Below are 24681 nucleotides of genomic sequence, written 5' to 3'. Positions count from 1 at the left end.
GAGACTCGGCTTGGAGATGCCTCGTCTGAGAGCAGCATGCTGACCTGTAGCTGACGGAAGACAGTCAACAGCCAGTTTGTACTTGCGCACGACTCTGAATCTTGTGCGCACACTTCCTACAAACTCCAGAAGCCTTCGCTTGCCTGAGTCAGTGACCTGCCGTCGCTCTCTCCCATGTCTAACGTGGGCATGGTTGGCATTTTGTGTGCACTGTTAGTTCCCCTGCAGGACTGCCCGCTGCAATCTAGGGCATTCATGTCATGGTCTCTGAATGGTAGTTGTGGATCCACCCCTCAAATCATTGTGACCAAACTGTTCCACACATTTCAAAAAACGCCTAGGGGGTCCATGCTGCCCCTGAAGGCTGTTTCTCCAAGGACAAGCTCTGCCAGCCTTGAGCACTGATCCTTCCCTGTTTAATTAAACACAGAGTGATAAGTACCCACAGCACACAGTGAAGCTGGAGCAGGGAGACCAGGATGGGTTCATCAGAGCGGGGCTGATGGAGCGCTGAAGTGGGTGGGTGCGGTGTGAAAGCTGCTCCGAGCTCTGGATTGCTGTGGTCCAAGAAAGGCTGCTATTTAGAACAAATGTATGGACACCAAGTGGGGGAAAGTGGAGCAAGATGAACTGGCAGATTAGGAATGACATCTATACGGCGTTTCCTCCACCAGGGGATCTTCCCAAAGCAAGGACTGAGCCCAGGCCTCCTGCCTCGGCAGGCAGAGTCTCTCATCCTCTGAGCCGCCAGGGAAGCCCATATATACAGGTTTCCCTGGTGGCTCAGATGGTAAAGGGTCCGCCTACAATGCAGGAGACCGGGGTTCAATCCCTGGGTCAGGAAGATTCCCTGGAGGAGACGGCACCCCACTCCAGTACTCTTGCCTGGAAAATCCCATGGACAGAGGAGCCTGGTAGGCTCCAGTCCATGGGGGTGCAAAGAGTTGGACATGACTGAGCGACTTCACACACACACACGTATAAAAAAGAAGATTAATGAAAGCCTACCCTTTAGCACAGGGAATTCCCCTCAGTGCTCTGGTGACAAAGAGGGGGTATGTGGATACACATTGCTACTTCACTTTGCTGGGCAGCAGAGACGAACACAGCCTTGTAAAGCAATTGAGCACCGATGAAAAAGGCTGCTACTCACGGACATCTCAATGTGTGAGAGGAAAGAAGGATCTTCCGCCAGACTCTCCGTTTTTCAATCCCAGGTTAGGGTGAGCGATCTTCTTGATTCTTTTGTTACTTCTGCTTCGGGATTAGCCATCCCTCTCCTTGTTAGCCGACCTTGGTGACCGAGTCTTCAGTCTCCCGGCTCCCTACCCCCACCTCTATTTCTCAGCTCCCTTTATCTGCTCCCTCTTTGTCTGCCTTCTTCTTCCTTCCTCCTCCTTTCTTCCCTACTGTTATGGGCTGAATTTAATCTCTCCCAGAATTCACATGCTGAAGTCCTCAACCATAGTATCACAGAAAGTGACTGTATTTGGAAATGGGCCCTTTAAGGAAGTAGTTAAATTAAAATAAGGTCATTAGGCTGGGCCCTAATCCCATATAACGGGTGCCCTTATAAGAGAAGATTAAGACCCAGACACACAGAGAAGAAAGAGCAGGTGAAGGCACGGGGGGTGGGGGTGGGGTTGGGAAATGCCCACACACAAGCCGAAGAGAGAAGCTCCAGTGGAAATCAAACGTGCTGAGATCTTGATCTCAGGTTTTTAGCTTCCAGAACGGCTAGAACAATTTATTTCTGTGCTTTAGGTCCCTCAGTTTGTGGCACTTTGTTATGGGAGCCCGAGAAACAGCTTCCTTTCTTCATTTCCTAGAGCACCTGCGCACCCCCGAGATGTTTCCTGATGGCCCACCATGCGCTGGGCACCATGCAAGAATGCGCTTTCTAGGGCTCAGCATTCAGCCCTTCCCCTGTCTCAGATCCCGGACAATGACCCTGGTTTCCAAGGCATCTCGTATTGGCTTGAGGATGAGTCAATCGTCTTTCCTTTTTCTGTACCCTCGTTGTGAGTCACAGACTCTAAAACTCAACACTTTCCTTGGATTACTGTCAGTAACACTGGAGATATTAGACTCAGTGAAGTCCCTGCTTCCAAACCTAGTGGTGCCCTCTCTGTGATGCCTGGAGGACCCTTGTGACATCTCCCCTCCTTCACTGACGTCACCCACCGTTGTTGGGATGAAGTACCAACTCCTGGATCTGGCATTCAGGAGCCTCTAGGGCTTTGTTCCTGCCTGTACGTCTGCCCACATCTCACTCCCCAGATGCAGCTGGTCTATTAAGCTCTCAGGAGCAAGACTTGAAATGTCTGTGTCTTTTAATTTGTTATTATTGCCTTTAATATCTTTGGCCGGTAACGTGTGGGATCTTAGTTCCTTGACCACAGATTGAACCCTTGTCCCTGGAGCAAAAGTGCTGATGCCCCTCCTGTGGCCTCCGGTCGCTGTGCTTCGGCAATCTGCTCCCTCCTAGGGAACAGTCCCTTACCCTCTGCTGGTGGGCCTCTCCCAGGACACTAGAAGGTTCAGCTCAAGGGCTGCTTCCACTGTCGAGGTTTCCAGCAAGACGAGGAAGAGGAAGCAGGCATGGCCTCTGCTGTGATCAGTGATACAGATGACCTGCCCTCATTCCAATCTCTTCTATCTGGAGCCTTCTAGAATCTGCTGCTGCTAAGTTGCTTCAGTCGTGTCCGACTCTGTGCGACCCCATAGACGGCAGCCCACCAGGCTCCTCCTCTCTGGGATTCTCCAGGCAAGAACACCGGAGTGGGGTGCCATTTCCTTCTCCAGTTCTAGAAGCCATTCTAGAACTAGGGGCCATTTTTTTTTTTTCTTGCATCCAGCCAGCCTGCAGAGCCTGACAACCAAGCTAACAATCACTGCGAAGGTCAAGGAACGACCTGAATTTATATCTTACAGCTTGGTTTGGAGGAGCTCTTTCTAGCTAGCTGTACTGTCAGCCTTATAGCCTCACACCTCCTTACCTTTAGGGAAAGACCAGTGCGTTCCCCACCCCTTCCCTGCTTGTGCAGGGGAAAGATGCTGCAATTTTTTTCCAAATTCCGCCATTGCTGGCTCGTGATTTCTTCTTCTGATTGGATAGATGCGTCCTCTGTAACCACGATCTCTTCTTTCCTATCCTCTCTCTCATCAGTCACAGCTGAAACCTCTTTTGTCCAAAGTTTACTCTTTGTTCACTCCCTATTGGTGATAATTCAAGCATGCAACTAAGTGCTTTTGGCTCCAAAATGCCTGTGAACAGCAAGAAGGAGGAGATCTTAAAAATTACTTGTATAAATCCAGACTGAAAAAGCAACACAGAAATCCGCTGAGCACCTTAGATGGGGGTGTTTACATTTCCTTGGTGCTTTTAGCTTAAGAATATACTTGCTATACACAAAGTCAAGCTGATTATAAAGCCATGCCATCCTCTTTCATCTCACACCCAGCTTTAGCAGACAACGGCATAACGGAAGAAGAAAAGGAGACCTCCACTTCGTAGCCTGCCACGTAATTTATTTTAAGGGCGCTTGGATTTCTAAGATTCTTTCAGTAGTGACTAAGATATAGATTCGGGATTAGTTGAGTAGGGCCTCAGCATAGCTTAGTGTCCACAGGGATCTGGACCAACTTCAGAACAGTCTGAACACTCATCCAGAAACCCCAGACAGGGGGATTTTTAGAAGAGATAACTTTTAAAAATAATTGGATTGCATTATTCTTCTAATTCAGAACACAGACCTGATGGAGCCAAGAGTTGGACAAATAAGTTGGTGGAGAATTTTCAAACTGTCTTAAGGTTGTGGGTGAGTTAGCAGGCAGCAAGGTGAAGGGAATTATCGGGAAGGCCTTTGCTATTGTATCCAGAATAACTGAAATCCTGAATCTCATCTGGATCATTGATGGTGTCTGCCCTGGAGACCGGGTGTCTTTCCCTGTTCCTATGTCATGCAGCACAGGTCGAGATATTCTGGCAGATTATTTCAGAAGCTGAAAAGGACTGAGAGAGAGAGCTGCAAAGAGAATACTGAAAAGAGAATACCGTTAGGTGTCACAGAACTATAAGAAAAGCACTTTTCAGCCCCTAAATCTCCAGCGCAACATCAATTTTGGCAAAGAGAAGGCGAGGCAAAGGGTGGGCCCTTAAGTCTGATTTTGGATTGAATATCTGCTCACTTCTGCGGGGAAAGATATTTAGAAATGATACTAAAGCGATAATTGGCTCCCCTGAGTGTGCCCCACCTGTGTAAAGGGCTCTTTCTACTTTCCACCCACGGGGAGTAAACCGCAAGCACAAAGGTTGAGGTTGGAGGTCACAGAGGACACCGCACAGTCCTGCCACTTCCTTGGCTTCCTGCCCACGGGCAGTTATGCTGACATACCATTTTACATACGACACCATCTTCTGGACAATGAGGTTCAGCGAGGTTATGTTGCCCAAGGACCCACAAGTGGTACCCAGGGTGGGATGCTGGTCAGCTTTCAGAATCAGCATTCCTCCTCTGGCATCCTTTCCCCTGTCTCACCAAGCACTGTCTTCCATAGTCAGAATCCACGTTCTCCATCCAGACACTCTGTGGCCCAAGAGCCCTGGATAGGAGACCTCTTTGAGCCTAAGCTTAACACCTGTAAAATGGACTCTGGGACGTCACGGGGGTGGGGTGTGAGGTTTAGTTGCTCATACATTCAAAGTGGTTTCCCAGCTCTGGTCTGGAAGTCTCCCAGAAATGTCCGTATTCCTGGGCGGTAGGATCCCGTTTGACACCACGTCTTGCCCTCACGTCTTGTTCTTGGCATCAGACCCAGCAACCTTGCAGCCAGCTCCCCACGGACTCCTCAGTTCTGCCACCCCCTGGTGAGAAGAGGCAGGGCTGCTCCCTGTGGTCAGGCTGCCTGGACGGTCAGCCCCGTCCCTGCAGAGCCCTGCTGCTTGTGAGCGTCCTCAGCTAGAAGAGTCCTGTGGGCGCTTGGCCCTAGGACTCCAGGGAATACCTGGCATTTGGAGACACCACGAGTGCTGGGCACCCACTGGCCTGGGCTGCAGGGTGGACTTGTCCTCTGGGACATGACCCGGGGCTAAAAGCAGCCAGCGGGCAGTACCACCTCTGTCCCATGCCTTCCCCACCCTCATTCACTGGTCTTAGAGGGAAGGAGACAGGGGCCATGTTCTCTTCTTCCTTCAGGGGCCCCACTCCAAGTTAGGGTCCACCTTTCCTGGAACCCCACAAAGCCCTCCTTTGACAGACACATGCAAAGCATATCTAACACACATTTTCTTTGCCCCAGAAGTGCTGGACTAACACATTAGTCAGGCTCTGGCCCCAAATTTAGAAGCATGGGGCAGAGATCAGGCACTGACTCAGGGTGAGACGGGCTGAATGGTCTTCTCACCACACCCTGGCTGTGTGGCCAGGAACAGCCCTTTCATCTCCCTGCCTCTGCTTCCTTACCCGCAGTGGTAATAGTAAAGACAGGTGACATTCACTGGCCGGGGCCAGGAACAATGCCGTGACTGGAACTGTCTCACTTGATCTTAAGCACCCAGTGAGGGACATACCCACTTCCCCACGGCGCAGATGGAGGAAACTGAGGCGCATGGAGGCTGAGGAGCTGCCCCAGGGTCTCACAGTGGCAGGGTTTAGTGGCATGCTCCAGAGTGCCTAGGCAATGTCTGTGGCTGGGGCACCCTAAGCGGTCATCACAGTTTATAGCGTCCGCACACTCTGAACTTAACGTGTGTGACTCTCCGTTTTCCAAGCATCCCCATGCACGACATCCCCCAACCCCACTCGAATTCAGCTGCTCCTTGGCTCCCAAAGGTCTCTGTGTAGAGACAGCAGGAGGCTCGCTGGGCAGCAGGGTAGCCTTAGGTCCAGGAAATCCCCGCATTTGGTAGTTGCCCCCCCAGCTTTCACCCCAGCTTCCAGACACCGTCCGCGTAGCAGTAACTGGCCTGTGATGCAAACTGACCTCCAATACCATTGCAGCTACGTATGCCCTGTGTCCGACCCGTTGCCTCCCAGAACCTCAGTGTTCACATCTGTGAAATGGGAGTGGTGAAATGAGCCGCCTGCAGGTTTTGGTAGAGGACCGCCGGCGGCGCCTCGCCCTCGCCCTCAGCCCAGAAGCCCTGGCCGGGCGTGGGGCAGGCGGCCGGAGGGGCGGGGGCCGGAGCGGGGCGGGGGGCGGGCGCGGGGCGGGCTGCGCGGCGGCGGGGTCGGGGGAGGAGAGGGGGGCGGGTGGCGGGCAGGCGGCGGCGCTGCTCCCGCGTCACAGCGCCGGGCGCGGCGGGGAGATGCGGCTCCTGGCGCTGGCGGTGGCCGTGCTGCTGGCGCGGGCTCCGGCCCCGGGTAAGGGCGGCGGGACCGGGCGGCTCGGGGACCCTGGGCGGGGCTCGGGTGGCGGGGCCCGGGGAGGCCGGGGCTGGGGACCTGGGACTCGGGCCTGGCCGGGAGGCCCTGACGCCTCCGGGCCGCCCCCTCCCGGTCCCCGTCGGCGCCCGCGAGCCGGGGTCTGTCGGTCGGGGCGGCGGAGCCCAGCGGAGCCTCTCGAGGGTCGGGGCTGCCGCGTCCCCGCCTCCCCTCCCGCTCGGCTGGGACCCCAGCGCTCCGCCCGACCCTCCGCAGCCCGGTTCTCTCCCAGGGGCCAGGCCTCCAAGTGGAGGATGCGAGCGAGTCCTAGTCTTGGCGTGCTTTCTGTTTTCTTCCAAGTCAGCGCCGACGACTGTTGCAGATTAGTGGGCAGCGACTTCCCTTGCATTCTCTTCGGAGAGTTCTTTGGAGGACCGGTCCGAAGGGGCCGCATCTGCCGCCGGCCGTGGGGTCTGGGGACTTGATCGCGGGCATTTTGCGATGACCCGGCCCGGGGAGCTAGGGGATCCTCGGCTGGATGAAGCCGGGCCCTTTCCCCTTTCCCTGAGCACCCGACTTTCGGCGCAGCGTCTACCCGCACTACGGGCTTTCATCTGGGGTTTCTGCTTCCCATTCCTAAGGTGCTGAAGACTTTTCTTTATTTCCCAAGGCTGAAAGGGCAGTGTTGGCTAGAATAATAGTAATAATAAATATATGGATGGCACTCACATTTCCTGGGTGCCCATTGGGTGTTACAGTTATCGCCTTTAATCACACAGTGCTTCAGAGTAATAGTGACAAGAGTAAATATATATCCAAGTGCTTTGCAAACATTAATTCACTTAAACTTGTCTCTGAGCGAAATGCTTATTATTATCCCTTATTTTATAGATGAGGAAACAGGCCAGGTCCATGAGTTGACTTGCTTTAAGTCACAAAGCTTATACCTGGTTTAGCTGGGATTTGAACGCAAGAATCCTGGGTCTAGACCGCTTTTACTGGCTAGGCTGTGTTGCCAGTGTTTTTTAAGTAAGGGGGCTGATGAACAGAGTTAAGTAATTTTCCAGCATTTGGGTGGGTGGCCCAGCATTTGAGCCAGCATAGATCGGATCTGATGGGGGAGGGACTTGGTTCCCAGTGGGAAGAAATTTACCCCTTGTCCCCTGGCTGCCAGGGCAGTGGGGTTTCCAGTGAACTTGAAATCGGCCCTGTGGGAAATGTTCTTCACAGTTGTTGCTGTCTTGGCTCACAGTTCCTGGAGGTTCGACTGAGAGAGTTGGGCCAGGGCAGCTCTAGTGGCCAGCAGCCAGCAAGACGCAAGAGGGAGGTGCAAGGGTGTCTGTTCCCTGGGCTCTACGACCTTTAATCCCAGGTGCTGTCAGCAACGGTGTCCCCAGAGAGGGGCTTTTTCCAGGAAACCTCAGGAGCTTTGAGAACTGGAATCAGGGAATCTTTATTTATTTGGCCACGTTATGCGGCATGTGGGATTTTAGTTCCCTGACCAGGGATCAAACCCCCGCCCTCTACACTGGGAGTGCAGAATCTTAACTGCGCACTGCCAGGGAAGTCCCCTGGAATTCGAGAACCGTTAGTCAGCCCTGGCTGTGCCCAAGGCTGTGTGATGATGGGAGCTTCTGCTTGTGCGGCCCTCAGAGTGCCAGTCATTCTTCTAAGCTTTCCGCCCACAGCCCCTGGTTGCGGCACCTCAAGGGAAGGCCTGGCAGATCCGCTTTATACCTAAGTCTGGGCTCTTAACCGCTGCACTTTTCTACATTTCTCTTTGGGGAAAGTGGGGCCTTAGGGGTTACCTGGTCCCACCCGTCATTTTACAGCAAACTGAGGGGGCAGAATATTTACTCAAAGCCACGCTGTCGTCCACATTGGTGCTTGAGAACTGTCTCTGATGCCAGATGGCCTCGTGGCTAATTCCAGCCCTGCCATGTTCTGTGCGAGCTTCAGCAAGTGGCTTACCTTCTCTGGGCCTTAACCCTCTTGTCTGTAAAATGGGGATAAACAAACTATAAGGATAAATTAAGGAAACACAAGTAAAGTGCTTAGGACAGTCCTTGGTCTAGAGTTCACACCCAGTAAGTGTTAGTGTCCATCCTGGATGTGAGCTATTTTAAGGTGACCACCTTAATATGAAGGCATTACCCTGTGGGCTGGATCTCTGCTTGGTACTTGGTAAACACTGGCTTCTAGCGCCATGGGTTTTAAAGTGATACAGTTATATTTCTTTCAGAGATTTATTTGTCACGAATTCAGACTATCCTGTTAGTAAGAGTGAGATTACTGCCAACTGGTATACACAGTGTGCATTCCTTATCAATGCAGAGGCTCCTGGCTTCCTGAAAGGAGAGGGGAAGTTTCTTCTAGACAGACAAGTGTGGGGCACAGAGCCATTAGCGCTTAGCTCTCCCAGTTGGAACAGAGGGACCCTAGCCTTGCCACCTGTGTGTCCCAGGCGAGGCAGGCACTCTGTTTCTGTTAGAAGTTCTATACTCCCCTGTACCTGGAAGCTGCTATTTCTCACTTCATAAGTGTGGGGAGCGGGTAAGTGGGGTAAGGGAGAGAAGAGGGTTGAGTACTAGATGAATAGGTTGTGTACTATTTAGCTATACTGAAGGCCTTTTAGGCTGTTTTCTGAGCTTTAGTTCTCTTCATAACATTATCCAAATGGGAACAAGAGGATTAGACCCCATAAATCTTACCTACATTTGTTTACAAGGGGAACCAGCTATGTAATTTGTGGGATTCAGTGCAAAATGGAAATGCAGGGTCCTTCATTTTAAACTTTTTAGGCTTTTAAAAGAGCAACAGCAGAGATTAAATCAAATGGAGCCCCTCCAAGCTTAAGGCCCTGCATGACTGCTGATCACGCCCCCGAGAAGCCCAGCCTTCTTCCTATAGATCGCTGTGTGTGTCACTTTCTGTTATTTCCACCTGCTCTGTTCTCAGAGCATGCAAACATTTGTCAGTATTTTAAAGGTGCTTTTCTAAAGTAGCATTTTTATGTATTTTAAAAAAATATTTGTTTGTGCCGGGTCTTAGCGGTGGCATATGAAGTCTTAGTTGCTGCATGTGGGATCTGGTTCCCTGACCAGGGATTGAACCCAGGCCCCCTGCCTCGGGAGTACAGAGTCTTAGCCGCTGGGCCACCAGGGAAGTCCCTAAAGGTGCTTTCTTGTTGGAGCCTTATACTCACCATGCAAGGCGTCATCTTCCTGCTTTTGAAATGAGGGAACTGAGGCCCTGAGGACCCCACTCCTAGTGGAACCAGGTTTCCAGCCTGGCTTTCTTGGATTCCAACCCCTGGCTCTCTGCCCAGTCCTGCCACACTGCTGGCAGGGCCCTGGGCCTTGAGCATCCTGGCGCCCAGCCCATGAGTGGAGGGCATATCTGCCTACCAGGTTATGGTACATGTGCTTGTTGAAGAAATAAGGTTCTCTGCAACAGGAAGCCTGACCGTCTGTTTTGGGTCAGTCTCTTTCTTGCCCATGTTGTCATATTCCTCCTTTGAGAACTGGTCCTGGGGGCCCTGACTGGCGTGCAGCGGCCCCTCCTGCGGTCTGTCTGCAGACTAGGTGGCTGCCTGGGCAATGGTGCGGTGCACTTCACTGGAGGATACTGATCTTCCCATTTCCAGCCTGCACTAGGCTCCTTCTGCCTCAGGCCCATTGCACAGGCAGAACCGTCTTCCACAGAGATCATCGGCTCGCTGCTGCCCTGAATTTGTGTCATGAGCTCCGCCTCAGCCTTCCACTCACTCTCACCTCCCCAGGGTTTCTTTCCTCCCTGACACACGGAGATCAGAGTCTCACTCTCGGTTTTGTAAGCCCCGCGTCGTTTCTGTGTGGTACGTGACACTTGGTAGTCACGTTCTCCTGGGTCTTCTTCCTGATGGCCGGTGCGGTGCCTTGTCCACTGGACCCTCAGCTCCTTGAGGTCGGGGTGCCTCTTCTCACAGTGCTCGGCGCATGGCTCTTCTCAGCAACCATTTGTCAACTGATTAAGTGAGCAAAGCATAGGCTGGGGTGTGAGCTGGAGGGAGCGGAGTGCTGTGTGTGCAGGTGGCCGGGGTGGGGGCGGGGGTGGGGGTCTACCTCCCACCTCACTTCCCGGCAGCGCAGGACCAGAAAGCAAGGAATTTAGTTCTCCAGCACAGAGTGACTTCAGTGCTTCTTCCTCCTCAGCTGGAGAGGGGAGACTCTGCCCTGCCCGGGGCTACTCCCTTACCTTATGTGGTGTCAGAGCGTCTAGGGACACCTGACTCTCCTGTCTGGTAGCTGGCTTGGTCCACCTTGCCTGCTTTGCCCCTCTGCCCTGCAGGGTGTGGATGCTCTGTTGTTCAGAATGAGACCCAGAGGGCAAAGGCTAGGAGCCCTCCCTAGCACCACACTCTAGCCAGCCTGTCTCTACTGCGCGCCTCTGGGCCGCTCTGCAGTTTCTCTGCGGAGCCATATGCTGCTGCTGCTGCTGCTGCTAAGTCGCTTCAGTCGTGTCCGACTCTGTGTGACCCCATAGACGGCAGTCCACCAGGCTCCCCCATCCCTGGGATTCTCCAGGCAAGAATACTGGAGTGGGTTGCCATTTCCTTCTCCAATGCATGGAAGTGAAAAGTGGAAGGGAAGTCGGTTGAGCTGTGTGGGGCCTGAGAATTGCCATAGGCAGAAGCTGTGTGATGCTCTTCTCTAGTATTTAATATGGGGTGGGAGGTGGGAGGGGATTCAGGATTGGGAGCTTGTATACACCCATGGTGGATTCATGTCAATGTATGGCAAAACCAATACAGTATTGCAAAGTAAAATAAAGTAAAAATAAAATTAAAGAAAATAAAATAAAATAAACATCCAGCTCAGCAAACGTCTGCAAGGCACTGGGTCCTCTACCTGCGTTTTCTCCCTCCCTCGAGCAATGCCGCTTCTCACAGCTGTTTGCCTTTGGGCTGAGTTGTGTTCCCTAGGCTTGAGGTAGTCATTTCCAGTGTAGAGCGGAGGGCGTTACCTGGGGCAGTGGCTTTCTAAGAAGGTCACGGTATGCATGGGGGACCATACAACCTGAGAGCCTTAGTCTTTTAACAAAGCTAAATGCCCTGAGGAACCTGTGGGCATTATCGTTCCAGTCACCACCCCCATACTCTCGTGTTGAAAGTAGGTGTAAATATCTGGGCTGGTGTTAAGACCAGGGCCAAAATAAGCCTTCCTGGGAGGAAGGTTGCATTGCTTCACTGGGGCCGCCGTCATAAAGTGCCACAGACTGGGGGCTTCGCCAACAGTTTCGTTTCTCCCAGCCCCAGGGGCCAGAGGTCTGCAGGGTCGCTGTCTTCTGAGCCCTTTCTCCTGGGCTGCAGTCGGCCGTCTTCTCCTTGTATGTCTCCGTGATCTTTCCTCCGTCTGTGCCTGCTTCCTAATCTCCTCCTATAAGGACACCAGTCATGTTGGATTGGAAAAGGAAATGGCAACCACGCTAGTATTCTTGCCTGGGAAATCCCATGGACAGAGGAACCTGGTGGTCACAGTCCATGGGCTCGCAAAAGAGTGACTAGTCAACGACAACACGTTGGATTGGGATCCTTTATGAGGGCCTCGTTTTAACTTCGTCATCTCACTAAAGGTGCTGTCTTCAGTACAGTCCCATTAGGAGCTCCTGGGGATTAGGTCGTCATTTTAACTTCATCGTCTCACTAAGGGTTCTCTCTCCAATACAGTCCCATTCGGAGCTCCTGGGGATTAGGGCTTCAGTATAGGAATTTGTGGGGGACACTGTTCTGCTCATAGCAAGGGTCTTTGCACATCAGTGGGAGTGACGTGTTTGGGCCATTTGTAAGAGAGGGGTTAACTGAAGGCAGAGAGGCGTTTCCATCTTTAACTGGGGAAGATGGTGCACTTTGCTCCCTTTCCCGGGAGCTGCTAACTCGGCCTGAGCTGCAGAAGTGGAAGAGTTACTAGTTTGCCTCCAGGATGGAATCTGGCCTCCCATGAGGACTGGAGCACTTGGCATGTTCTCCTGGTTTCAGCCACTATAAATAATCCCTCCTTCCTGCAGCGTTAATAGGAGGAGACGAGGGTGTGGGGCCCGGCTGTGCGCTCATCCCATCCATGCTGTTTCGATTCCCTGCCTTCCCCAGCTCTGCTTGCCTCTGCTGGGGAGACCCTGGGGGCGGGCAGAGCAGGACTTCAGTTCTGGAAGCCAGCTGCTCCATCTCTGCTGCTCTCTGCCTGCCAAACTCTTGGGCAGCTGTTGAAGTGGGGTCAGCCTGGCATTTCTGTGCTCTTCAGGGGGCTCCCATCATGGGGCCTGAGCAGACTTTGGGGAAAATGCTCTTGGCCTAATATACCGTGGTGTGTGGGCTGGTGGGCGAGCTGCAGGGAAACGGTAAGGGCAGTCCCTCCTCTGTCCTGTGGGAGTGACTTGTGTAGATAGTGAGATTGTTACTAGGGGGCGTGTGCCTTCCTTGGGTACCTGTTGCTCTGCATTCCCGAGTGAGTGTCTGTCTCCCTGGGTGGCTTTCTCTTTGTCACTGTAAACATACAAGACCTCATTCTTGTTCACAATGAGCTGAGTCCAGCCAAGCACCCATCTTTTCCTTCTGAATTCACTTCCATCTATTTTTTTTTTTTTAATGGTAACAAAAGACTATCACAGTGCTGTTAGCTGAATAATGACCCCCAAAGATGTCTGCATCCTGATCCCTGGAACTGTGGATGCGGTTTAAAAGGCGCTTTACGGATGTGATTAAGTTAAGGATCTTGGAGTATCCTGGAGTGTCCTGGTGGCCTGGCTTTTAAGAGCTGAGAAGCAGAAGAAAATTGACTCTCAAGTTGTATCTCTGGAGGTGTTCAGTTTATTAAATGAACAGTGGAAACTTTGTGGAAACGATATGTAAGGAGGAGCTTATCGCCTGAAGTTTTACCATGAAGGATACTGTTTGTGTTAAACTCTCCCTGTCACCCCCAGCACACACAGGGCCTCACCTTGTTGACTCACAGCCTCTTCACAGTGGAAGGTCCAAATCTTTACTCTCTTTCTCATCCTTCCTCCTTGCTTACCTGTAGCACTGACCAGGGTTCAAAGTCTTGGGCAACTCTGCCATCCAGGCCCCCAAGTCCCCTCGTGTGACCAGGAGGTGGTATTTCAGGGCTCTTCATAGTTCAGGATGACCTTGGGGACAGCTGCTTGTGCGGTAGGGCATCATGCTTCCTGGAGTTGCTTGCTGGGCAGCGCAGGGATGATGATGTGGGATCTGGTGAGAAGACAGCCCAGCTTGGACAGTAGCAGGCTCTGGGCATCCTTTCCTTCCTGGACTCTGCTGCACTCACGAGCTCCCGGGCTGCACGGCTGCAATATGTAATCCCTGCAGATGCTGTGTGGTGTGTCTACTGGGAGAAGACCTTGGCAAGGGTAGCTGGGCTGGCTGATCTTGGGTGGACAGGGAGTGGCACCCTCAAATGTCAGCTTGGAGTAGAACCGTGGCTGGTGAGAGTCAGCCCTGAGACCAAAGGACAAGACTTCGACCTGGGCCTGGTTTCCTGGAGCACACTTCAGGTTGCTGGGCGAGTCTGGTGCCCCTCTCTGCTCCTGGGCTCATTGGCTCTTTTTCCCTGCACTTCAGCTGTTAGACCGTGGATCATGGTCCTAAGAGGCTTGGAGTGAGAGACCGAGGCACCTCTGTCGTTCCAGCTCCCTGGTACTAGTTTAACACTCACCTGACCAGTACTGATATCTGCCTTGGTTGTAGCAGAAATAGCTGAGACAGGGAATGGGGCCACAGCGTTGCCTCCTCAGGGAGGCGATGAAACTGATTGGAGCAGGCCTTGGGGAGGCAGGTAGGAAACGTGGATTTGATGTCAGCGAGATATTTTTAAGAGCTTCCCCAAATTTAAATCTTTATGTGAAATCTCCTGAATTTTAGATATCAGCAACTAACTAAAAAAAGAGAAAAGCATCTAGGCCAGGTGATCGGTGACTTGCAGGGGATCATCTCATAGGTTGAGGACATGGGGGCCCACAGAGGCCCACTCCATGCCCCAAGGAAGGCTCCCTCGTGAAGGCAGCGTGCGCATAGAAGGGGTGGAGGTGGCCCGCCTCTCTGGCCTGCACATCATTCTGGCTCCTTGAGAGAAGAGGCTGTGTGTGCGCACCCAGGAAATGGTGGTGGCCTTCCTCATTCTCTTCCTCCCTTTTTTCTCTGCAGAGGTCTGTGGAGCCCTTAACGTCACCGTGTCCCCGGGGCCCGTGGTTGACTACCTAGAGGGGGAAAATGCCACGCTTCTCTGCCACGTCTCCCAGAAGAGGCGAAAGGACAGCTTGCTGGCTGTGCGCTGGTTCTTCGCGAGGCCAGACTCCCAGGAAGCCCTGATGGTTAAGATGACCAAGCTCCGGGTGGTGCAGTTCTACGGGAATTTTAGCCGCAGCGCCTACCGGCAGAGGCTGCGCCTCCTTGAGGAGCGGCGTGGGGCGCTCTACACGCTCTCTGTCCTGACCCTCCAGCCAGCAGATCAAGGGCATTATGTCTGCAAAGTCCAGGAAATCAGCAAGCACAGGAATAAGTGGACAGCTTGGTCCAATGGTTCCTCAGGGACAGAAATGAGAGGTAAGAATACGTCTTCTCTCTGGGAAGAGGGGGAGGGGGCAAGTCAGAGGGTCTCCCTCCGGCTGGCCAAACAGTGGCCTCCAGGGCAGTCCTACTGTGCTAGAATACATCTTCTGGACTCTAAGGGCCAGGCTGTATGAGCCAGGCCATGAGAATGAGGGTTGATCTTTATGGGGATGCTGGCGCTAACCTTTGCTACAGACGTAAAGTCAGGACAGAAGGTGTCTGGCCTCATGCCAGCCAACCTGCCCCTGGGCAAACTTGTTTTGTACCTGAAAGAGGGGACTGGCTGTGTGGTTTGTCTGCCTCTTGCTCAGGTCTGCGCTGCCTTGATTGCTTTGCCTGGGGATGGGAGTGCCGGATGCCTTTGAGAGGAGGCGCACATTGGGAGTGCCTTGATGTGAATTGCCAGGCCTCAGAGCAGGGCAGCCTGGAGGCTCTGATCCATCGCCCAGAGGAACTGATCCAAACCTCAGGGAACAGCTCACTCAGAGATTCATCCAAAAGTGGGCAAGGGACCAGAGGTGGCCCACCCTTTCTGGAAACAGATAAGAGGCATGGGCCGTGTTCTGGAACATCTTAGCTACCAAATGCTGTATTTAAGGGTTATCCCTTTTTTTGGTGGAGTTCCCACGTGTGGCTTGTAGGATCCTAGTTCCCTGACCAAGGATTGAACCTAGACTCAGGCAGTGAAAGCATCAAGTCCTTACCACTGGATCACCAGGGAGTTTCCCAATGGTTATCATTTTTTAGCCACTGATGTTCCATTCAAGAAGCCACCTATCGCAGTTCTAATAAGACTTGTTACTGTGTGCTAAAATTACATCTTTGATTGCTTTGCACATGAATTTGGCCTGGTAGAAAATCAAGAGGACCGCAAAATAAACCTGATGATAAATCTAATTTTATTTTATACATGTCATTTAAATGAAAAGCAATAGTGATGCTGTTAAAGGGACAGAACCCAGCTGTGAACAGGCAGTTTAATATCCTGTGTGTTACCCGGTCGCTTCCCGGATGACTTAGTGGTGAAGCATCTGCCTGCCGAGCAGGAGACTCAGGAGACTCAGGTTCGATCCCTGGGTCGGGACAATCCCCTGAAGGAGGAAATGGCAACCCACCCCAGTATTCTTGCCTGAAAAATCCCACGGAGAGAGGAGCCTGGTGGGCTACAGTCTGTGGGTCGCAAGAGTCAGAACACGACTGAGCAAGTGAGCACGCATATGTCAAAGTAAATAATTCACAGCTTCATTTGTCTTTGGAGTTTGCTTATCTTCATGTTCTTAAGCACGGAATGACGTATTATCTGAAATGTGCACTTTTTCTCTTTAAGCAAATTAATTCAAGACAAGAAATGACTATTAATATAAATATGTATTTTGGCACAGAAAATAGAAAAATCAGGTCACCACAGGCTGAGGAGAGAATCCACTCTGGATATCACTTGGCTCTAAAACATATGATCTTTCGTATACCCTTTTAATTTTTATGTCCCGATGTATTCTGGAGCCCTGTGGTAAATCTCCGGGCAGTAACGACTCTCTGCCAATTAGAAGAGATAAAAAGGTTCCTTGCATTCAAGTGAGTGCTGTCGGCACATCCACTATTTCAGGTGTGTCCCCGTCAGTGAGTGAAGTTGGGTTCCTTCTAGAACATTTATTTGGCTACATGTTACCACAGCTTAAGGTGGTTTGCGCAACTACACTGAAACTAATCTCTTTCCCCCACTTCTTGGTACTTTGATCTGCTCTTGTGAGTGTGAGAGGAAGGGGTGGAGTTACAAGGGGGTGTCCAGGGAATTGTATATGAACTGCAACCGGTCACATTCCTGCCGTGTCCCTAAGATGGTGTCTCCTGACACAGTCCAGCTCCTTAGCCATGTGCTTGCAGAGTACTTTCCCAGTGTCTTGCAAAACGAGAAATCTGAACAAAAATTAAAAAACAGACCAAATAACCAATCTACCCCAACAATTGCAATTTTATTTGCTTTATTTTGTCCGTGTGTGTTTTTGAGTTTCTCTAAAATTGGAATAAGTCCTTGAGCATGTCTGTGGAGGTGACTAAAAAAATAAATAACAAATTATTGGGAAAAAAATCTATGTTAATAAATGAGTTTGTCCTGGGTTTTTCCCTGGGGACATCTCTGAAAGGGTGTGGCTAAAAAAATATAGGCTGTATTAATTTGGGGCAAAACATAAGTTGTCATTTTATGTTTTAACTGAACAAATTATTAAAGTATGATGGAGAATCGGGGATTTTGAAGAATGGGAAGATTTAAACTGGGGTCTGTGTGAAAACCACATATATACGAGACCGTGGAGGGGGCGAGCTCCTGATTCTGGGAGATGATAATTGTCGTCACAGTGAAGAGTGAACGTATGTGACCCTGTAGGTTGCTGGGGTCGTGCTGGCCTTATTTTAGAGACTCTGCCACATCCCATGAACCTGCCAGCGTCAGTTTACTGTGCGGAGGCAGGCGGCAAGGCAAAGGGTGCCGCGCAGTTTCCTCAGTTGCTTGTGCCACGTGACCATTTCAGTGCGCCCGAAGCCGTGCCTGCAGAGAACCTGGATCCAAGAGCCCTGAGTGCCGCGTGGTGTGGGAACCCTCTGGAGAGGTTTCCAGGAGGTGGACGTTAGGTTTGATTTCATTTAATTGTTTCATGAGTGATTTGAAAAGGGGGCACATATCACCTTAATGAACTTTACATAAAATACGAAACTGGGAGATGTTCTTAACATCAACAAGGAGTAACACATGACAAGTGGGAATCCAGAGAGGCGAGTGATATAAACAGGATATAACAGAGTGAGATTCAGTTTGGAAAACGGCAGAGTGATGTACGTCTAGGGGAAACGGCTCGCAGGCAGTGGTGGAGAGTCAATAGGAGGCTGTCCGTGCAGGGACTTCAGTGGTGTCAGTGGCAAATTAGATGCTCATCTGTAGGGTGACGGGGGCTTCCCTGGTGGCTCAGTAGGTAAAGAATCCGCCTCTAATGCAGGAGACCTGGGTTTGATCCCTGAGTTGGGAAAATTCCCTGGAGAAGGAAATAGCTACCCACTCCAGCATTCTTGCCTGGAAAGTCCCATGGACAGAGGAGCCTGATGGGCTACAGTCCTTGGGATCACAAGAGTTGGATGCAACTTAGTGGCTGAACCCCCACTGCAGGGTGATACGGCAGAGCAGACGGCCCCTGTTATTTCCATCCATGTCCAAATTGGCCTGGTGTCCCTAAGAAGGAAGTCGGCTGTGTTATGTGGACTCTGCTGGGGAGACACTAGTGTGCACCGCACAGTCTATTTGGGGAGCCTCATTTGTAGAAACACAGATTCGATCTAGAAAAGAGTAGCAAGCATGATCATGGAGTGAGTGGCAGCCTTCAGAGGACGATCGGTTTAGCCGAGGAAGCTTTGCTGGGCTCAGGGAATTGCGTGTGGACTAAAGTGCTTGGTGGATTCATTTATTCCTCACTCAGTGGGGATCGGTTTCCTGGAGCACCTGCTCTGTACCTTGCTGTGCCAGAAACTTGGGGTCACAGGGCGGATCTGTCTATAGCGTGGCAGATACAGAAACAGATATGATGTCACGGCGTCCGGCGCAGTGATAAAGGTGTGCTTGGAGCAGTGTGTGAATGCATAGGAGGCCCCCAAGGATGTGAGGAGCCGGCAGTGCTCGAGCCGCCGTTGGCGGTTTATGTGGGGCAGTGGACGAGATGAGCGGCATCTCGGTGGGTAGGGCGTGCCACAGCAGTGAGCCAGGACTGCTGGAGTCTGAACTGGGGGGCGGAGGTGGCGGTGGGTGTAGGGGAAGCAGGCTGGGCTGATGGCAAAGAGTTTACACTTGATACTGTAAGCTAGTGCTCTCAACCTTACCTAATGATCAGTATCACGAAAGCCAGATTCTGAAGTATCTGCCCTAGAGATTCTAGTCTGTTCAGCCTAGGTTGGAATTTGAATATTTAACATCCAGTCTAGGTGATTTTCGGGGCTTCTTAGGTGGTGCTGGTGATAAAGAACTCACCTGTCAATGCAGGAGAAGTACGAGATGCAGGTTTGATCCCTGGGTCGAGAAGATCCCCTGCAGGAGGGCGTGGCGTGGAGAACTCCACAGAGGGCTACAGTCCATAGCATTGCAAAGAGTAGGACACAAATGAACTGACTTAGCACACTAGGTGGTTTTATCATCAGGCGTTTTTTGGAGACTCTTTTCTTTAGTCCTTGGCAAGTCCGTGGAGCATATGCAGTCTTTTGACAGAGCCCTCTGGGAGGACCAGGCGACAGAGTGAAGAGGCAGTCTTTTGCGGTTGCATGGGCTTTGTGAGAGTGTTAGTTGCTCAGTCATGTCCGACTCTTCTAGACCCTATGTATTGTAGCCTGCTCCTCTGTCCGTGGAATTCTCCAGGCAAAATACTGGAACGGATTGCCATTCCCTTATCCAGGGAATCTTCCCAACCCAGGGATTGAACCCTGATCTCCTGCATTGCAGGCAGATTCTTTACCATCTGAGCCGCCAGGGAAGCCCATTGCACAGGCTTTAAATGATGCCAAATTGGGTAGTAGGAATGGAGAGACATTAGAGGTCAAGTAAGAAGACTTTAATAACTGGATGCGCAAGGGAGAAAGCTCTGGGGTGATACCCAGGAGAGTAACGCAGTGTGCCCGGGGAGGTTGCCATGACTGGCAGAGGGAGCGTGAGAGACGGAGCTCGTCCACAGGGACACTGAGAGTGAGCTGCGGGGAGGCCACCCGCGGATGACCAGGAAGTGCGCAAAAATGTGGATCTGAAGGGCCCGTCTGATCCGGCTTGTGAGAACTGAATCTGAGTCAGGTAGGTGAAGTCACCAGGGGGTGAGTTGATTTCCCAGGGGCAGGGGCCAAGGCGAGGAGCCCTGGGAAACACCAGTGTTTGGGGCAGCAGATGGAGCTAGCTTGGCGTGGTGTCTGGAACGGGCTCCTCTGGCCCAACCCCATGGCTGCCTGGAAAGGGCAAAGTCTTTTCAGTAGGAGAGCAGCAGCGGAGGGTAAGGACGCAGCGGCTTCTCAGAGATGCTCCAGGCAGGAAGGTGGTGCATTGGCTTGATTCCGGCTGCCAGGTGAGCCCTGTGTCCTCTTTATCGGGAAAATGAGGAAGGGAGACTGACTGATAGCCGTGGGTGGATCGAAGGGGCGGTCCCTCCCTCTGGGTCACTGCAGGGCCCCGGCTGCCCCCAGGATGGACGTGAGATGGGAGAGGTGAGTGGGGGTCTTCACTGCCAGGGTGGGGTGAAGGGCCTCTCTCCAGCCCAGACCACAGGGAGCCCTCGTGTGGCGTCTGAAGCGCCCCCTCCACCCCACACCTTGCTCTCCCCGCCTTCCAATCTGCACTTTGATTTGCCATCTCAACAGCTCTGTTCCCTCTGCCTTAGTTCCAATAAATACTCTGATGGTGGGAAAAAAAAAGGTCTCTAGGAAACAGCTTCTGGCTCATTCATCATGAGCAGGGCAGATGCAGGGGCGGACCTCACTGCAGGTGAGACCGGAGGAAGTGAGCGACACAGCCCTGCCCTGGCCGACACCAGAATATGGGGAGGCCCAGTCTGGAGTGCTGCACCCCCAGCATGGAACAGGCCCAGAGCGGCTGCAGCTGACGGAACAAGGAGGTCAGGATGGGAACAGAGGGAGCATGGGCAGTGATTTGGGGTAATTTCCAACAGGGAGATGAAGCTGTTCAACACAGTCTCTTAAGAGGAGCCTTATTGATGGTTGGGAGGGTCAGGGTTTTCTGAATTGGAGGCTTCATAGATTGATGAATGCAAAGTTTTCCAAATGTTCTTGGTTCCTTTAGGCCAAAAGAAATAAATGATAAGTTTGCTTTTTAAGTAGTTGGGTCCAACAGCCTTAAAAAGGATTTCTGTTCTAAACACTGAGCATAATGTATCCCTAGGCGTGGAGACGAGCTGTCGTTCTCTTTGGGGTTGATTCCAAGATCACTTACAAATCGAGGTGAAGATTTGCTGTTTTAGGGGCCACCATCTGTCCTCTAGGTGCAAAACAATGAATTTTAACTACGTGTAATCAGTTTTTTCACACATTGTGATACTTTCTGACAGTTACATTACCCTGTCCCTGTAGACACAAAGGTGTTATAGCATCTGACACTGCATTTGTCCTGTGCACCCACCGCTGACTGGAACTTGTAGTGCCTCAGGCATGCAGTTTATAAAGGAAGCTGTCTGTCTTCCTTCAGCCTTTCTGCACAGTCTTCGCCCTGTCTGCCCCGCGTCGCTTCATCCAGGTGCGTGCTGGTTGGCTCTGTGCCTGCTTTCTCTAATCGTCCTTGGCCTCCCTTTTCTGCCTCTGTTCCCCAAGCTTTGGCGGTGTCTCTGCCTCTGTGCCTTTGCCATCCTGTCTGATGCCCCAGCGGCCTCCCACATCTGTCCTCCTTTCTGCACTGATCAGCCTGGTCTCTCTCAGGACACGCAGACCCTGGATAGTTCTAATCACGAGGACAGCCCTGAGGGGTAGACCAGCTCCTAAGCCTGGATTTTCTTCAGGAGAGTTTCCCAGATGAAGCCTGAAGATCCCTGGGGCTCCTGGTCAACGATAGGCTCCGGCAGAGTCCTGGGTGCCACATGTCCCTAACAGTTGTTGACACGGGCCAGTTAGGGGCTCTGTGCGAGGGTGCCACATGGCCCCTTTCCACCAGGGAGTGTGGGCCCCAGGGTCTCAGGAGTGGAGCTGCCATCCGTTTCGGCTTCTGTTCTTAGGGGTAGAGCAGCTTCCATGCCTGGTTCTCCAGGCTTTGTATAGAACTATTGTCAATGGCTTTTCAGCCTGGTTCTGCCACCCACAGATTCAGAAGCAGTCTGATATTCTAAGCAGAACTGAATCTCCTTCCTTTCAGATGGAGATGTTTTCATTAACGGTGAAAATGCTAATAATGGAAGCAATTTGTAAGGGCTGTCTCCTGCAATTTAAACAGTATTTCAGTCTAACCCCAAATAACATATTTTAACAAACCATATTGTTATTTGACTTCAGATTATATAAGCAAGCTTTAAATGTTACAAGTGGACAAAGGACATGGAAAACTGTGTTTACCCTAAATGTATTTAGGGGAAAAGATGAAATTATAATTTCTTATCTGTTTAACCCTGAAATATTAGAGAGAATTTAATAATTGGATCTGAAAGTACCACCACAGGGAACTGATATTTCAAGTTTCAGTGGAAGAAATTAAATAATTCCTTTTTCCCCAGAGACACAGAGCAGATAATTAGGGATGAGATTAACTAAACATTTAGTGCGACTGCTTAATTAAGCAAGCTCACATCATGATGTTTAAAGTGTCAACAGGTCCAGATACTCAGAGGGAACAGATTGACAACCAGCGTGTAATTTACACACAGCTTCAAACAATCCTTCATCGTGTCTCTCCTCATTCTAACTGCCATGGTCTTGGAGGAATTTAAGAGATTGGAACAAACTCAGGAGCATGTATGAAGCTCCAGTTCATGAGCCTGTGATCCCTCTGCTTTGCCCAAAGAGAGGTACATATGGGGAGGCTTGATCCCCACTGTCCTGGGACCCAACCTCATGATCTGGAGGAGAAGTATGTCGCGATGGGTGTATATTTGATAGACTTTACTGATACAGCTAATAGAAAGTCTGGAAAGGCCATAGAGGAGGCTGACACTCACATGAAAGTGAGGAAAAGGCAGGCCACATTCTTGGGGGGCGGGAGAGCTTCACGTGGAGGATGAGGCATTCTGCTGGGGCTGCAGGGGGAGGGGGGCTCTGCGACTGCGGGCCCCACCCCGCCAGGAGAGGAAACAGCCGCAGCAAAGGCGTGGGTGAGGGAGAAGAGGGGTTTGCAAACAACTGAGTGGAGCTAGGCGCGTGTTTGCAGTTGGTGAGGGCTGAGGTGGACGGTGATAAGAGGAAGGGTTGCCTCGGTGGCCCTGGTCAGGGACCTTGACTCCAGGTGCCCCGTGGAATTCTCAGGCGCACCCACATGCCTGACACGGTGCGTGGTATAACGGACTTTTTAGATGAAGGACTGAATACTCATGGTTTTGAATAAAAGGCCATTTTAATTACTAGTAGCAAGGAGAGGAAGGTGGTAGCAAGAAGATAAGATATAGGGACGTCCTGCTGGTCCAGTGGGTAAGAATCTGCCTGCCAGTTCAGGGGACGTGCGTTCAGTCCCTTCTCCGGGCAGATCCACAGGCTGAGTGACGGGGAAACTAAGCCCGTGCACCTCAATTACTGAGCCCATGTAGAGCCCGTGCCCGCAAGAGAAGCCCCTGCAATGAGAAGCCCAGATACCACAACTCGAGAGTAGCTGCCACTTGCCGCCACCAGAGAAAGCCCCCACACAGCAGCAGAGAGCCATCAGAGCCAAAAATAAATAAAATGAGGATAATATATAGATCTATCCCAGGGTCGTGTCTGGAGAGGGCTTGGGAAAACTTACCAAGCCTTAAGTTTTAATATTTTCTAAATACACATGGCCATGGACAGAGAAGCCTGGTAGACTACAGTCCATGGGATCGCAAAGAGTCGGACACAACTGAGCGACTTCATTCATTCATTTGCATTCTGTAGCTGACTCCATCTTGGAATGCACAGCTCTTAGCCCACTGCCTTGTCACAATGGGAAGTCTATTTAATATGAGTTTTTGTTTGCTCTATTGCTGTATTTTCTAGAATTTATCTTAGAGTGAATGCGAAGGAAAGAGTGGCTTAAAATAGACAAAGTTGGAGCTTTTCCTTTCTCATCAGCTGCTCCATCACTGCAGGTCACCCAAAGGTCCTATGCACATATATGGCTTTGCCCAAGCCCCGAGAGAGACTGCCTTCAGCCTGAGGCTTGGACGGTCAAGGGAGAAAGGAAGCAATAGGCAAACTTCAGAGAGCAGAAACAGAGGCGGTCTCTGTGTCTCTCTGGGTTTTAGTTGCCTTTCTTGAGAACACCGAGTCAGTTATAAATAGTGAGGAAATAGCTACATTTAGTTTTTTCCTTGGGAAACCATCTCGTCGTTGAATAAGAAAGGTCAGTGAAATGACTATATTAAATTTTGAATTTGAGCAAAGGTATTGCCTCCTTTTTTTTAAATTGTAGAGTCTTACGCGTATTTCGTATCACTAGAGCTCATAACTCAACCTATGCTCTTCAGTTTAATCCAGGGAAAACAAGAGTGACAGCAAGACCTACAGAATAAACATTTTACACAAGTGTTTTTTGCAAAGAACTCCACAAGAGTCTCTTGATAACCTGTCTCTGCGCAGAAATACAAGGCGAAGAATACAGCTTTCTCTGGTCCTTGCAGACTTTTCTCTCCTAGTTCTCTATGCAGAATGTTGCCAGCTTAAGGTCTGAGGGCTTCCCGCCTCCATCTGTAAGAAACTAAGAACTCTCTGGCCATAAAGTGATCGTGATAGACCCAGAGCCAGCAGCTCCAAGGTTAGAGCCCTCCAGAGAAGTCAGCTTCAAAGGCCTGGTGAGCTGGTGTGATCCCACTGCTTCTGATGTGGATCTTCCATGGGAAGCAAGGTGCTGGGTAGGCCTGGGCTCCCTGCCGTGGCCTCTCTTCTCAGCCTTCTACAATGTAAGTTGGTCCCAGGACCAAGCTTTCTCTGGGATACCTTGACCCACCAATACAGCATCATAGTCATCCCATTCATCCATTCAAAGCAACTGTGGCTTGTTACGGACTAAGAAGGATTCTGGGACGCGAAAACAGG

General features: G+C 51.3%; 1 protein-coding gene across 1 annotated transcript in view; it reads left to right on the top strand.

Moving 5' to 3' along the window:
- Window positions 1-6259: 6259 nt before the first annotated feature.
- The window catches only part of VSTM4 (V-set and transmembrane domain containing 4), an 81419-nt gene continuing 62997 nt past the window's right edge, over window positions 6260-24681 (top strand). The window contains exons 1-2 of the mRNA XM_004021659.6: window positions 6260-6365; window positions 14560-14958. Coding sequence (XP_004021708.5) covers window positions 6311-6365; window positions 14560-14958 — 454 coding nt within the window. The 5' untranslated portion in view covers window positions 6260-6310. The remainder of the gene's footprint in view (window positions 6366-14559; window positions 14959-24681) is intronic.

Source organism: Ovis aries, chromosome 25 (genome assembly GCF_016772045.2).
Source record: "Ovis aries strain OAR_USU_Benz2616 breed Rambouillet chromosome 25, ARS-UI_Ramb_v3.0, whole genome shotgun sequence".
NCBI lineage: Eukaryota > Metazoa > Chordata > Mammalia > Artiodactyla > Bovidae > Ovis > Ovis aries.
The sequence above is the reverse complement of the archived record's forward strand: the minus strand, read 5'-3'. Positions and strand labels throughout refer to the sequence as shown.